This window comes from Loxodonta africana, chromosome 2, assembly GCF_030014295.1.
Source record: "Loxodonta africana isolate mLoxAfr1 chromosome 2, mLoxAfr1.hap2, whole genome shotgun sequence".
NCBI lineage: Eukaryota > Metazoa > Chordata > Mammalia > Proboscidea > Elephantidae > Loxodonta > Loxodonta africana.
Genome location: NC_087343.1, coordinates 59,150,528 through 59,163,484, shown reverse-complemented (window position 1 = coordinate 59,163,484; position 12,957 = coordinate 59,150,528). Strand labels below are relative to the sequence as shown.

At 34.2% G+C, this 12,957-nt stretch overlaps 1 protein-coding gene across 8 annotated transcripts in view; it reads left to right on the top strand.

The window, feature by feature from the left end:
* Positions 1-12,957, top strand: part of SLC38A9 (solute carrier family 38 member 9) — a 96,370-nt gene that overhangs the window by 50,875 nt on the left and 32,538 nt on the right. For all 8 annotated transcript variants that reach the window (XR_002785125.2, XM_064272047.1, XM_003408039.4 and 5 more), the window contains 4 exons: positions 3,649-3,819; positions 6,214-6,273; positions 9,219-9,416; positions 12,046-12,153. Coding sequence is in view for 7 of the 8 variants with exons in the window: in XM_064272047.1 (XP_064128117.1) it covers positions 3,649-3,819; positions 6,214-6,273; positions 9,219-9,416; positions 12,046-12,153 (537 nt within the window). In the remaining variant the exon portion in view is untranslated. The remainder of the gene's footprint in view (positions 1-3,648; positions 3,820-6,213; positions 6,274-9,218; positions 9,417-12,045; positions 12,154-12,957) is intronic.

Sequence of the window (12,957 nt, the reverse complement as noted above, 5' to 3'; positions counted from 1 at the left end):
GTGTTAGTATTTCCCACTGAAGGAGATAACTAATACGTATATTCCACAAATGTGTGTTAACTGTCTACTTTGTGCCTAGAGATTTACTCCTTCAGTTCATAGCATTCTGTGGAACTGATATGTTAATACATCAGTGGTTGCCTTTGAAATTCAGTGAGGCTGGGAATTCTTTGCAGAAAAAATTCACTTTGGTGCTAGCACCCTCATAAGAATTAAAAAAAAAAAAGTTATATTTTTAAATAAGGCCTGTGCCAAAACTAAATTGAGAATTCTATGATTCTTACCAGTTAATGGTAACTTGTTTTGATCTATACATACCAAAAGACCTAAATGCTGGAATCTCCTACAAGTAAAAATTACAGCTAGAGAAATGTTAAAATATAAGCAATGTGTCTTTTGTAAAAAATTTTTTAAATTGTACCAGTGCATCACCTCCATTCATCTCTACATTCTGGATCAGCAAAACATCTTTTTTAGGTTTTTTAAAGCAGTTCAGGACCTAAACAGACGTGCATTATTTTATTGAATCTTAACAAGTGTGAGTCAACAGACCAGGTTTTGTCTCTTGTTTTTTTTTTTCTCTTTCTTAAGCAGTTTCCTTCTGTATGTGAACCAAATCTAGTCGTAATTGCTGAGGGAGTATTGTTTAAAAACCTTGAGAGAAGACTTGTTCTAGTTCCAAAATAGGAAAGGAAGCTGTTGTTAACTTTTGGTTTCTAAGGCATATTTTAGCTGAACTTAGAAGATCTCATTAAACATATGCAGTAAGTTTTCTGTTTGATTCGTGCTTGTCTAATTTGGGGTCTCTTTTTAAATGAGACTATAGCCTCAGCTCAGTTCACTCTATAACTGTTAAAGAACAGGTAACTCCAGTGTTATTTAAACTATTACATACCATTTAAAAAGTTGAACTTTCATCAATTCATTTTACAGACTCAGCACCACCCTAGTACAAAACCTGACAGTACCAGAAAGAAAAAAACTCAGAGATGTAAAACCTCTATATAAAACTATTAGATAGGAATCCCTGGATGGCACAAATAATTAAGCACTGGACTACTAACCAAAAGGTTGGCAGTTCATACCCACCCGGAAATGCCTCAGAAGCCTGACGATCAGCCTTGAAAACCTTATCGAGCACAGTTCTACTCTGCACACTTGGGGTCGTCATAAGTCATAATCAACTTGAGGGCCACTGACAACATCTGACATATAAAAATGCATTTTAGGTGGATTAAAGACAAATGTAACAAAAAAAAAAAACTTAGAAGAAAAGTTAAGAGGTTATTCGATAACCTAGTAATTGAGGAGATTTTTCTAACCAATACAGAAAATCTAGAAGCTTTAAGAAAAAATATATCAGAGTTATGGATCATCATCAGAAATCATCCTGACAGATAATGAATTAACCAGGAGGGCATTTGAAAAAAACTACATGCCTCCAAGGTAGGGTCTGTATTCAAACTAACTTGTGGTAAAACCAAACCCATAAAGACCTTTCTTAAAATTTATATGAAACTCTTTGATCAAAACATTAGTTTGTTTGCATATGTAATTCGTGAACACATAGAAGATAATTATCATCCAGCATTCATTAATCACTTTTCTGTGCTGTATCTGTGGATACTGTTCTCTATGTTCATCTGGGCCCAATATTTGTTGGATATTTATAGGCCAAAAGCAAGTTCATTAAAATACCTTCCCTTTTCTTTTGATTCTGGATACCCCAGTATCTATAAAACTGAATAAAAGAATTAAATATAGTAGTGCCATATTTACATGGGCCAATATTTGGGGAAAATACAGATGCTTCATTGTTGCTACTTATGTATGTATTGTTTTTCGCTTTCCCCTCCCTGTGAAACTAGAGAAGCCTTTGAAACAATTACTCTTGATACTAGTATTATCCTTAGCTTCTTTGTCTGTAAATTATCATGTTCTAATGTCCTCAACTTCTCAGTCATCACTGCTTTGTTTGATGTAATAGCTGCCTTATTCTGCCAGAGAGATGACAGAACATCAGTTTCTGTAGATTCATCAAACAATGGTTAACTCAAAGGAGTTCTAAGCTTGGAGTCATAAAAGAACCCAAAAACCCCGACCTGTTTGCTGTCAGGTTGACATCCCATGGGCGTCAGCGTGGAACTGCATTCCGTTGGGTTTTCAGTGGCAGAGTTTTCAGAAGTAGATCATTAGGCCTTTCTCCTAAGGTGCCTCTGGGTGAACTTGAACCTCTAAAATTTTGGTTGGCAGCTCTTAACTGTTTGTGCTACTTAGGGACTCCTATAGAAGAACAGAGACTGAAATTATCCTTTGATGACAACTAAAAAAATTTTTATAGTTTAAATGTATCTATATTCTTTCACTTTATCGAACATTAAAATATAAAACAAAAAAATTGTTAATATTGTACCTCTACCATAGTAATATTTTTCTTTGTATTTTATATAAATTCCTGGAGTTATCATATTGTATTACAGTTTTGTTTTTACTTTATCGCTTATTTTTTAGTAAATTCTATGTCAACATTTTTTATATCTCTTAATGATTATATACGTTGCACACTGTAGCGCTATTGCATTTGTTTAACCATTGCTCTTTTTGCTATTATAAACGACTCTCCTCTAAAAATATTTTATGCATACCTCTGCATCCTTTTGAATTGCTTTCTTATATATTCTACACGAAAAATTGTTAAATTTCTTTCTAAAAGAGTTGTACTAATTTACAGTGGTATCAGCTATGAATAAATTATAGTGTTTCTCTGAATTTTGCCATTATTTTTTGTGGTTCCCTTATTCTTTTGGTTTGTTTGTCTTGTTTTGTTCCATGCCTGAAAAGTGGTGCCTTTTCAGGGACCTATGTTACCGTTAAACATTTTTTCATAAGTATTTGTATACTATTTATACTTTCTTTTAATTTTATTATTTATTCATATCCCTTTCCCATTTATTTACAAGTCTCTTTGTGCTTTTATAGATCTGCTAAGCTCTTCATATAGTATAGACATTTACCCTTTATTTGTTATTTCTTGTAAATTTCTTTTCCATTCAATATTTGAATGATTTTTGTATTATAAAGTTTTGTTTCTGCCTATGTTTTACACTGTAATTTATATTTCTTCAGTTGATAGAAAAGGATAACCTTTCAGAATTTATTTCCACATTATGTTCTAGCTTTTATTTAATTTTGTAATTCTTAACTCAATTATCTGGAATTTAAATTACCATGCAATATAAAGTATGATTCTAAGACTTTTCTCCATGTTGCTACCTGGCTATGCCAAATATTATTAAATAATGTTTTCAATCCCTTACAGATAGAAAAAAAAAATTTTTTTTTTGATAGGTTTGTCTAATCTTGATTTATCAGTTGCTTTTATTAAGTAGTAAATTTTATGATCCTGTAATCCATTTCTCAGATTTCATTGATTTCTTTTTTATGTGTTATATTTCATTGTTTTCTTTTTTATGTATTCATTCTATAGTGTTTTGATTGCTGTTATTTGAGAGTATGTTCTAATATCTGTTGGTGGAATAGCCATAATCTCTTGCTAAACATTTTTTGTTAATTTGGAAAACATAAATCATGAATATGAAATATATGATCAACATCTAATTTTATTCTTTCTCTTTTATTTCTGTGTAGCTTCATTGGATACCACGACCTGGGAATTTCCAGATGTTTGCAGATATTATTTTGGCTCTTTTGGGCAGTGGTCGAGTCTCCTTTTCTCCTTGGTGTCTCTCATTGGTGCAATGATAGTTTATTGGGTGCTTATGTCTAATTTTCTTTTTAATACCGGAGAATTTATTTTTAGTAAGTATCCATATCGTCTTTTAACACAGTTACTTTAAAATACAATTACTACTGTAATATTTTAGTTCCAGTCTTAAATTTCAGGTCTTGGGATAAATAAAATAAGAAGTAATCTTTGTAATTCTGGAAAATATATTTCCCTCAGTTTGTCTCTTGTGGTTATAATCTGAAATATAATGTGTATGTTCTTTTACAAAAATTAGTTTTTGAGTAAATACCATTTTTTTGAATGTTAACAAAATATTCCTATGCCCCCAAAAGATGTTTTAAGCAATATTTCAATCTTTACCACAAAATTTTAGTGTAACATAAAAAGTTATGAAATTCATTGGTGTTTGTTGCTAAAGAATTGGATATGTAGACTCCAGGGGAAACAAATTTCAGCCCCCATTTTCAGAACATTAGGGTCTAAAGTTAGGGAACAGTAGAATAATGGAAATTATATGATAAATAAATTATATACCACAGAATTGTAGTCTGTTCAACTGGACTCAGCCCAAATACATTTTACAGTATTTTTGAATTGACTAGAAAAAGTTCATTTTATGTTAAATAAGATCCTAATTTTTTTCCTGATAACTGATAGACCTAAACTTTAATATATGTATAAAAAATATATATATATATATATATATATATATAGCTGCTTTAAATTTAAAAAAAAAACAAAAACCATTGCCATCGAGTTGATTCCAACTTGTAGCGACCCCATAGGACAGAGTGAAAATGTCCTATAGGGTTTCCAAGGAGTGCCTGGTGGATTCAAACTGCTGACCTTTTGGTTAGCAGCCAAGCTCTTAACCATTGTGCCACGAGGGCACTGCTTTAAATAAGCCCTATATATTTAAAATCTAGATTTACATGAAAACCAAATTTCAAAATAAGTTCCAACATACTTGCAACAGCTGATTTCTCTAAAAGCTTTTTTTTTTGAAGGGGGGAGATAATTTCTCTTTTTATTTTAAATACTAATACTAGCATTTTAATTAATTTTTGTTATAAAATTATGAAATATTTCAGGCTACAAAAAAATGCAGAAGCTAATATAAATCCTAGTGTACCCACTAGTGAGCTTTAATAAGTCTTTAATATTTTGTCATATGCATTAGTTCTCTTTTCTAATAGAAATAAAATATTACACGTATAGGTGAAGCCCATGTCTACTCCTTCTTAATTTCATTTTCTTCCCTAAATTTGGTGTTTATTGTTCCCATGCCTAATTTTGTACTTTTATTACATCAGTATATGTGCAACATATAGTATTATTTTGCATGCCTTTATATAAATGCTTTCGTAACTTGCTTTTTTCTCAGTCATCATTTTTATTAATACACATAGTCTCTACATTTTCCTTGCTTTATAGTATTCCATAATATGAACATACCACAACTCCTTTATCCCTTCCCTTGTTGATGGACATTTAATTTGTTTTCAGTTTTTTTGCTATTACAAACAAAGTTTCAGTAAACATCCTTGTTTCTGTTTTCTTGTATCCATTTGCGAGAGTTTCTCCAGGCTTTGTATCTATAAGAAAAATTGCTGGAATTTAGGATATTCATATTTTCAATTTGGCAATTGTTCTTTAGCGTGCTTGTACCAGTTACGCTCTTATTAACAGCTTATGGAAGTTTCTGTTTTTCTGCATCCTCACCCATACTTGGTATTATCAGACTTTTTCATTTTGCTACTCAGGGTATGGTTTTAACTTTCATTTCTTCTCATAAGACATTTTTTCTTAATTAGATTGGCCATTAAATTGCTTGTTCATATCCTTTGCCCATTTTTCTATTGGATTGTCGATATTTTTTCATACTTATTTTTAGGAGGGCTTTGTAAAGTTTGAATACTACTTTTTATTCATTATTTGGTTGCCGATATCTTGTAACTTATGAAATGTCTTCATTTGTATATGGTAGCTCAATTGCCAACTGATAGTGACCTTATAGGGCAGAGTAGAACTGCCCCTTAGGGTTTCCAAGGCTGTAGTCTTTACAGAAGCAGACTGCAACATCTTTCTCCCTCAGAGCATCCGGTTGGTTCAAACCACCAACCTTTCAGGTAGCAGCTGAGCATGTAACCACTGTGCCACTAGGGGACAGTATATTTAACCAACATTAATTCAGCCTTGTGGGTAGTTTTTTTTTTTTTTTAAATCCTCAATCATATCAAAATTTCCCACAGTGGGACTGTGAAGCTGTGACATTACCTTAATTTCTGTAAGGAGAAAGCTGAAGAAGATGAAGCTGTACTGACAATGAAATGGTCTTGGTTCAGGGTACTTTACATTACCATACAATAGATCTTTAAAAATGTTTATGGATGAAAGACTTTAGAAGGTGATAGATTTAAGATCTTCATTCAATTTTCAATTATATTTTTCCTCTTGATTTTTAGATTTTATTCATCACATTAATGACACAGACTCTGTACTGAGTACCAATGATAGCAACCCTGGTAAGTAGTTTGGAATTTAGAGTTTAGTTTGTTTCTTTATGCCCCACCTGGCTCAAAAATGGACTTAAAGAACCTATGACTTCATTTTAGGTAAACGATTAGCAGAACCTCTATATCATTATGCTAACTGAACTTCTGCTGAATTGTTGGCAGTCAGTGTGTTTTAACAAACAAAACCTCCAGTCAGGCAAGTCAGGCAATATTTAGCTCACATTATACATTCACAATTTTGAGCTCACAGGTATAGGATCCATATCTGCCTGTGAATAAGCAGTAAATATTTTTAAGAACCTGTATTACTGCTAATCATATTGGATAATGATTGTTTTATCTCTAGAAGCATAGTTTTCTGTTCATTAATTAGTTTTAGGTATTTATTGTCTTAGTCACTACTATATAGAATTATAACATAGAATAATTTCCTAATAATGAACAAAAATTAGTGAATGTGGAAAAATAAATTGAAGATTTGACCCAAAAAAAATCCTTAATTTTTTAAAAAAGTTTCCTTTAATTAGTTTATTTATTAAAATAAACCCTTGAGGCCTTTGGGTTTAATCCAGTATGACAGTCAAAGGGAAAGTGGGTATAAAAGGTAATATAGGGCAGGAACCATAAAACCATTGCCATCAAGTCAATTCCAACTCACAGCGACCCTATAGGACAGAATAGAACTGCCCCATAGGGTTTCTAAGGGGCGGCTGGTGGATTTGAACTGCCTACCTTTTGGTTAGCTTCTGGACACTTAACCACTGTGCCGTAGGGCGGGAGGGAGAGGGTGAGGAGGATTCAATGCTTAGGGAACACTGAGCTTCTCTTAAGGGTGATGGTGTCATTTGAGAATGGATAAGGAAGATGGTTGAGCAACACAATGGACAAAATTAACGTCACTAAATTGTATATGGAGCCCTGGTGGTGCAGTGTTTAAGAGTTCAGCTACTAACCAAAAGGTCAGCAGTTCAAATTCACCAGAAATATTGAGTGTTTTATTATATACATATTTGCCACAATAAAAAAAATCACATAGAAGCTATGGTGACCCTGTTACCAGTTAATACTGTTAACCTGGAATATCACCTAAAGCTTTCATGTATTTAGGTTTCAGGAATATTAAATCAATGCCATTTTGCTAGAGGTATATACATTGATCACTAAAAGGACAATTCATTCAACAAATATTTACTAAACCAATTTTGTGTCAGGAACTGTTCTGGGATCTGGGGATATAATAATGAATAAACAGACAAAAGACCACTCATAAAGCATACACCGCATTGTTTGCTATTCAGTGTATCCTTGCCCCTTAGTCACACCTGATTAACCTGATGAACACACACACACCTACACCTTTGAATAATTAAAATCTCTGTGCCGTACCACCTCCCTAGAATTTTCAAAGGACCAAATAACATCCTTGACTTAAAAGAGAAAATTATCTGATATAAATTGATGAAAGTAGTTTATTAATATCTAATAGTATTATTTCTTCTCCGAGAGTGAATCAGTTCATTGGTAATTTCATGAATACGTAATTACACAATTACATTTGAAGAGCACAATCAGCAAAGTTCGTTGACTTTGCATAGTGATACTGTATGTTGATAGCAGCACTGCTTTATTCTTCCTCTGATGTTTATTTTGAGGTTAATAGTGTGGTAAATAGTGACAGCATTAAACGAACTATCCCAGTTAACGTAAAAAATTACGACTAATATTTATTGAACACCTACTGGGCAGACATTGTTCTAAATGTTTTACAGCAGCCCTATAAGGTAGATACTGTTATCCCTACTTTCTAGATGAAGAAACAATGGCACAGAGAATTAGTGACTTGCCCAAGGCCATATAACTATTAAATGGAAGCGTTGGGATTCACTATTCAGTCAAGTTACTTCCGTTGCCTGTGCTCTTAACAAAAAAAAAAAAAAAAAAACACATTTATTAGCACAAGAAAAATTTCGGTTAATTTACTTTTGTCCAGAGCATAGAAGAAAAAAAGCACATTAAGGTACTGACTAAGAGAGGAGAAGGAAATTTAAATGTTTGGGTTTGTGGCATGCGAAGGAATAGATAGAGAAAAACGTTTAAAATAGAACTTAAAATGAATATATCACTTTCCCTTTGACAGGTAATTAATGAGTGTGAATGACCTTGGTTGCTTAGTATGAGTATTTTTCACCAGCATGAAGAAATTTTTTTTCAAAGAGTTGCTTATCAACAAAGTTCAATTATGAAATTAGAAACACAGTGAGAATGGACTGTAGTCTATCTGATAACAGAAATTGTCACCTGCAGATCAGTGTTAGGAAAAATACATTTTGCAGACTTTCCAGTTTTCTAGTATCTCCTGGGCTCTTAGAATGTTATCAAGTGTCATAAACTGCCAGGAGAATTATAGTGGATTACTGGAATTCAAGGTTCTTAAGCTTTAATCAATGCTTAAGTTTTTTAAGTTTTGGGAGTTCCGTGGTAGCTGTTTGAATGATGTCTCCTTTTTATTCAAAACACATAGTTTTTGTTTAGAAAATCTGTGGAACCAAAAAAATCTATGAAAACTACTCTTTGGCCTTTGTATGAATACTTAGCATAACGAACAGTTATCATGAGTGATAGTTTTTATATACTACATAAATGAGACCAAATACTATATAGTCCAATATTTTCTCTCTGGCAATAGAACCAATAGATATTTAGTGGAATATTCTTACAGTTTCCAGTAGAAGTTAGGGATATGCTTGAAAATTTTTTAAGATTCCCCCACTTTTAATTAATTATTTATAGGTAAAAGATTCCTAATATATCTAAATATAACCCTCTTTTTCCCAGAAAGGAGAAACTCAATGTTCAAGGTAAAAGTTGAGACAGGTAGAACAAGCGTCAGTCTCTGGGGACAGTTATTTTCTGTTTTTCATGATCTTCTCTAATCTAGTGCTTTCCCATTGCAGTGATTTGTCCAAGTGCCAAGAGTGGTGGCCATCCTGACAATAGCTCTATGATAATTTTCTACGCCAATGACACGGGAGTCCAGCAGTTTGAAAAGTGGTGGAATAAATCCAAGACAGTGCCCTTTTACCTCATAGGGCTCCTCCTGCCACTGCTCAATTTCAAATCACCTTCATTTTTTTCAAAGTTTAATATCCTAGGTAAGCCAAGGCACTGAGTTGTGGAACCTCTATGTAATGGAGTATATGCCGTGTTCTGCGGAAAAATTTTCTGGTTAGTGAGAGACTTGCTTTCCAAATCTGTTCATCTGTGCTTAATTTGTTCACTCATATTTTACCTTGCTTTTTGGTTTTCTTTATGGTGTTTGACCCAGAGAAAAATGGAGTTGGCCATTTTAAATCCTTTTTTTTTTTTGAGACTTGAGTTACTGGGTTTCCTGTTGTATCCTACTGAACAGCTCTTTCTCATTTCTGATGAGGGTAAGACCAGAGGATACAGACTAAATTTTCAGAAGAGATCCAAATTGGATAGCTTAGTGAATTCTCAACTCTAAGTGTTAGAAAAATTAAAACTTTATTTATTTATTTTTGGTATTTTTTTTTAAGTGAACTTTAGATGAAAGTTTACAGAACAAACTAGTTTCTCATCAAACAGCTAGTACACACATTGTTGTATGACATTGGTTAACAACCCCACGACATGTCAACACTCTCCCTTCTCAACTCTGGGTTCCCTATTACTAGCTTTCCTGTACCCTCCTACCTTCCAGTCCCTGCCTCAGGGCTGGTGTACCCCTTTAGTCTTGTTTTTTTCCATGACCCTGCTTAATCTTTGGCTGAGGGATGAACCTCAGGAGTGGCCTCATTACTGAGCTGAGAGGGTGTCTGGGGGCCATACACTCAGGGTTTCTCCAGTCTCTCTCAGGCCAGCAAGTCTGGTCTTTCTTTTTGAGTTAGAATTTTGTTCTACATTTTTCTCCAGCTCTGTCTGGGCCCCTCTATTGTGATCTCTGTCAGAGCAGTCAGTGGTGGTAGCTGGGCACCATCTAGTTGTACTGGACTCAGTCTGGTGGAGGCCATGGTAGGTGTCATCCATTAGTATTTTGGACTAATCTTTCCCTTGTGTCTTTAGCTTTCTTCATTCTTCCTTGCTCCGGAAGGAGTGAGACCGGTGGAGTATCCTAGATGGGCACTCACAGGCTTGTAAGACCGCAGATGCTACTAACCAAAGTAGAATGTAAAAGATTTTCTTTACAAACTATGTTATGCCAATTGAGCTAGATGTTCCCTGGGACCATGGTCCCCACAGCTCTCAGCCCAGCAATTCGGCCCCTCAGGGATTTTGAAAACATTAAAACTTTTTAAGGAAGATTATGGAATATTTTTTCCTACAGTTCTTATTTAAGAGTACACACAGAATCATCACCTAACTTTCAACCTGGGAGATCATTCTCTAGTTCCAGCCCCTTACCTTTATGTTGCTTATGTTCTCTACCTTGGTGCTTTTTCTTTCTTGAAATAGTATTGCCTCCTTCAAGGAACAGACCTCTTTGTGTGAGCCCTGTTTTTCAGAGATCACCAAAGAAATGTTTTGATCCTATCTTCTTGTACAACGCTGAGCCTTAAGATGGCAGAGAGAACCCCCTGAGAGTTCTGATGAAAGCTCAGATCTGGTTAACGTAAGACAAGGATATCATTTAGAAGTAATTAATAAACCCAAATGGACCATAGGATTTTGGTTTTTCCCTATAGTTCTGATCTTCTGGTAGGCAGCCTAGATTAAAAAATAAGATTCTCCATGACATCAGGGAACCAAGAGGTGGCTCTGGGTTTCGAGAAAATCAAAGGAGGAGGTAAGGATGTGATTCTGTATCTCTCCGCCTCAAAACAGAATTCACTATAGGACTGCCATAGACATAGAAAATGAAGAGTTGTGGTTACATAAGCTATGGCCTCTTGTGTTCATCCTTTCTGAATCACCTAATCTCCAAACCCACAGTAGAGCTTATGTAGTGCATTTGTGGTTTCCTGGTTTGCTTATTGGCTTTTCTAAATCTATAGCTTCTTTAGAGGAATTAGCATCTAACGGCCTTCCTGTATTTTCTGACTCTACTCCATAATGACTACACTTAATTCTTTAAAGGTAATAATACTCTAACTTTTAGACCACTAAAACTTTCTGAATGCCTGCTTTACACTACCGAGTATATTTATGATACCTTGGATTGGAACCTGGAATCTTTCCATCTACCAAAAAGTACTACCCAATCAAAGCCTGATCTAGACACTAGAGCAGATTGTTCATTGATTACTTTTTGGCTTATCGGCTTTCTCAAAAGTGTATATGACCCACATTCATTACTTTTCTTTCTGTACTTTCTTATCCTATACTAATATTGTGAGTCTTTTCCAGCCTGTTTTCTATCTCTAACACTTTAAATACAAAGAATAAAAGTCTTTTTCATGTTGTTTCATGTAACCATACAATTCTATGATGGTCTGTCTGTTTGTATAATCCGTTAAACTCAGCTCATAAGTAAATTAAGCAGTTTTGGATTCAGCAATATATGAGCTACTTTCATCTAGTTTATCTTCGTCTACCACATAGTTTTTTGGAGACTTCTTTGTTTTGTTTTCTGACAACTCACTTAGCTTGTTTCCTAGAAAACAAGCTAGTTTTTAGATCCCATCTGGGTTTTAGTGGGGGTAATCAGTGGACTGACAAGATAAAAATTTTCCATACTTCTCTGAGAATGTGGAACCTAGATTTTTAAAAAGCCTGTAAGACTCACAGAGACGATAAACAATTTCTAAATTTTTTTTTCCACAGGCACAATATCTGTGCTCTTTTTGATTTTCCTTGTCACCTTGAAGGCTGTTCACTTGGGATTGCATTTGGAATTTCATTGGTTTACACCAACAGAATTTTTTGTACCAGGTGAGCTGTTAAATAAATGAAGATTAAATTACAATGTGATCTTTAAGTTAACCACTCTTACATGCTGTTCTAAAATAAGTAGTGGTATGTTTTGTGCTCATCATTTTTACTAATGTTGTTAATAGCAGTTGAGATTACTTTGGTTTTCTTAAAGTTGGAGGTAAATAGGGCCCTTTGTTCTTTCTACTTGGGAGTCGAAGTTCACTGAAGTTATATTAACCAAAACTCATTGCCTTCAAGTCAGTTCTGACTCATAGCAACCCTGTAGGACAAAGTAGAACTGCCCCATAGGGTTTCCACGGAGTGGCTGGTAGATTCAAACTGCTGACCTATTGGTTAGCAGCCATAGTTTTAACAACTGCGTTACCAGGGTTTCCGAAGTTATATTACAGTTAGAAAATCAAGAATTCATTCTCCAGATTTTTCTGAGGAAACATGTTCCTAGAATTTCAGAGACTTAGAACATGGTCAGTGATTAATGTATGCAGATAATAACTACTCATTGACATCATTGTTGCCCATAATGGGCTTTTCTGTTTTTCAGGCTAATTAAGATGATGATGATTAAATGTTTTCTTCCGTCCCCCTTTTTCTTTTCTCATGGTTATAACTTGGCAGTTTCTTCAGTATCACCCAAATTTAGGAGTATTTTGAACATGATTAAAGCACTGTGAAACAATGAAAAGATAATGCTAAATGAAGAGACAGATTAAGAGCTTGGCTACTAACCAAAAAGTCACCAGTTCGAATCCACCAGCTGCTCTTTGGAAACCCTATGGGGCAGTCTTACTCTGTACTATAGGG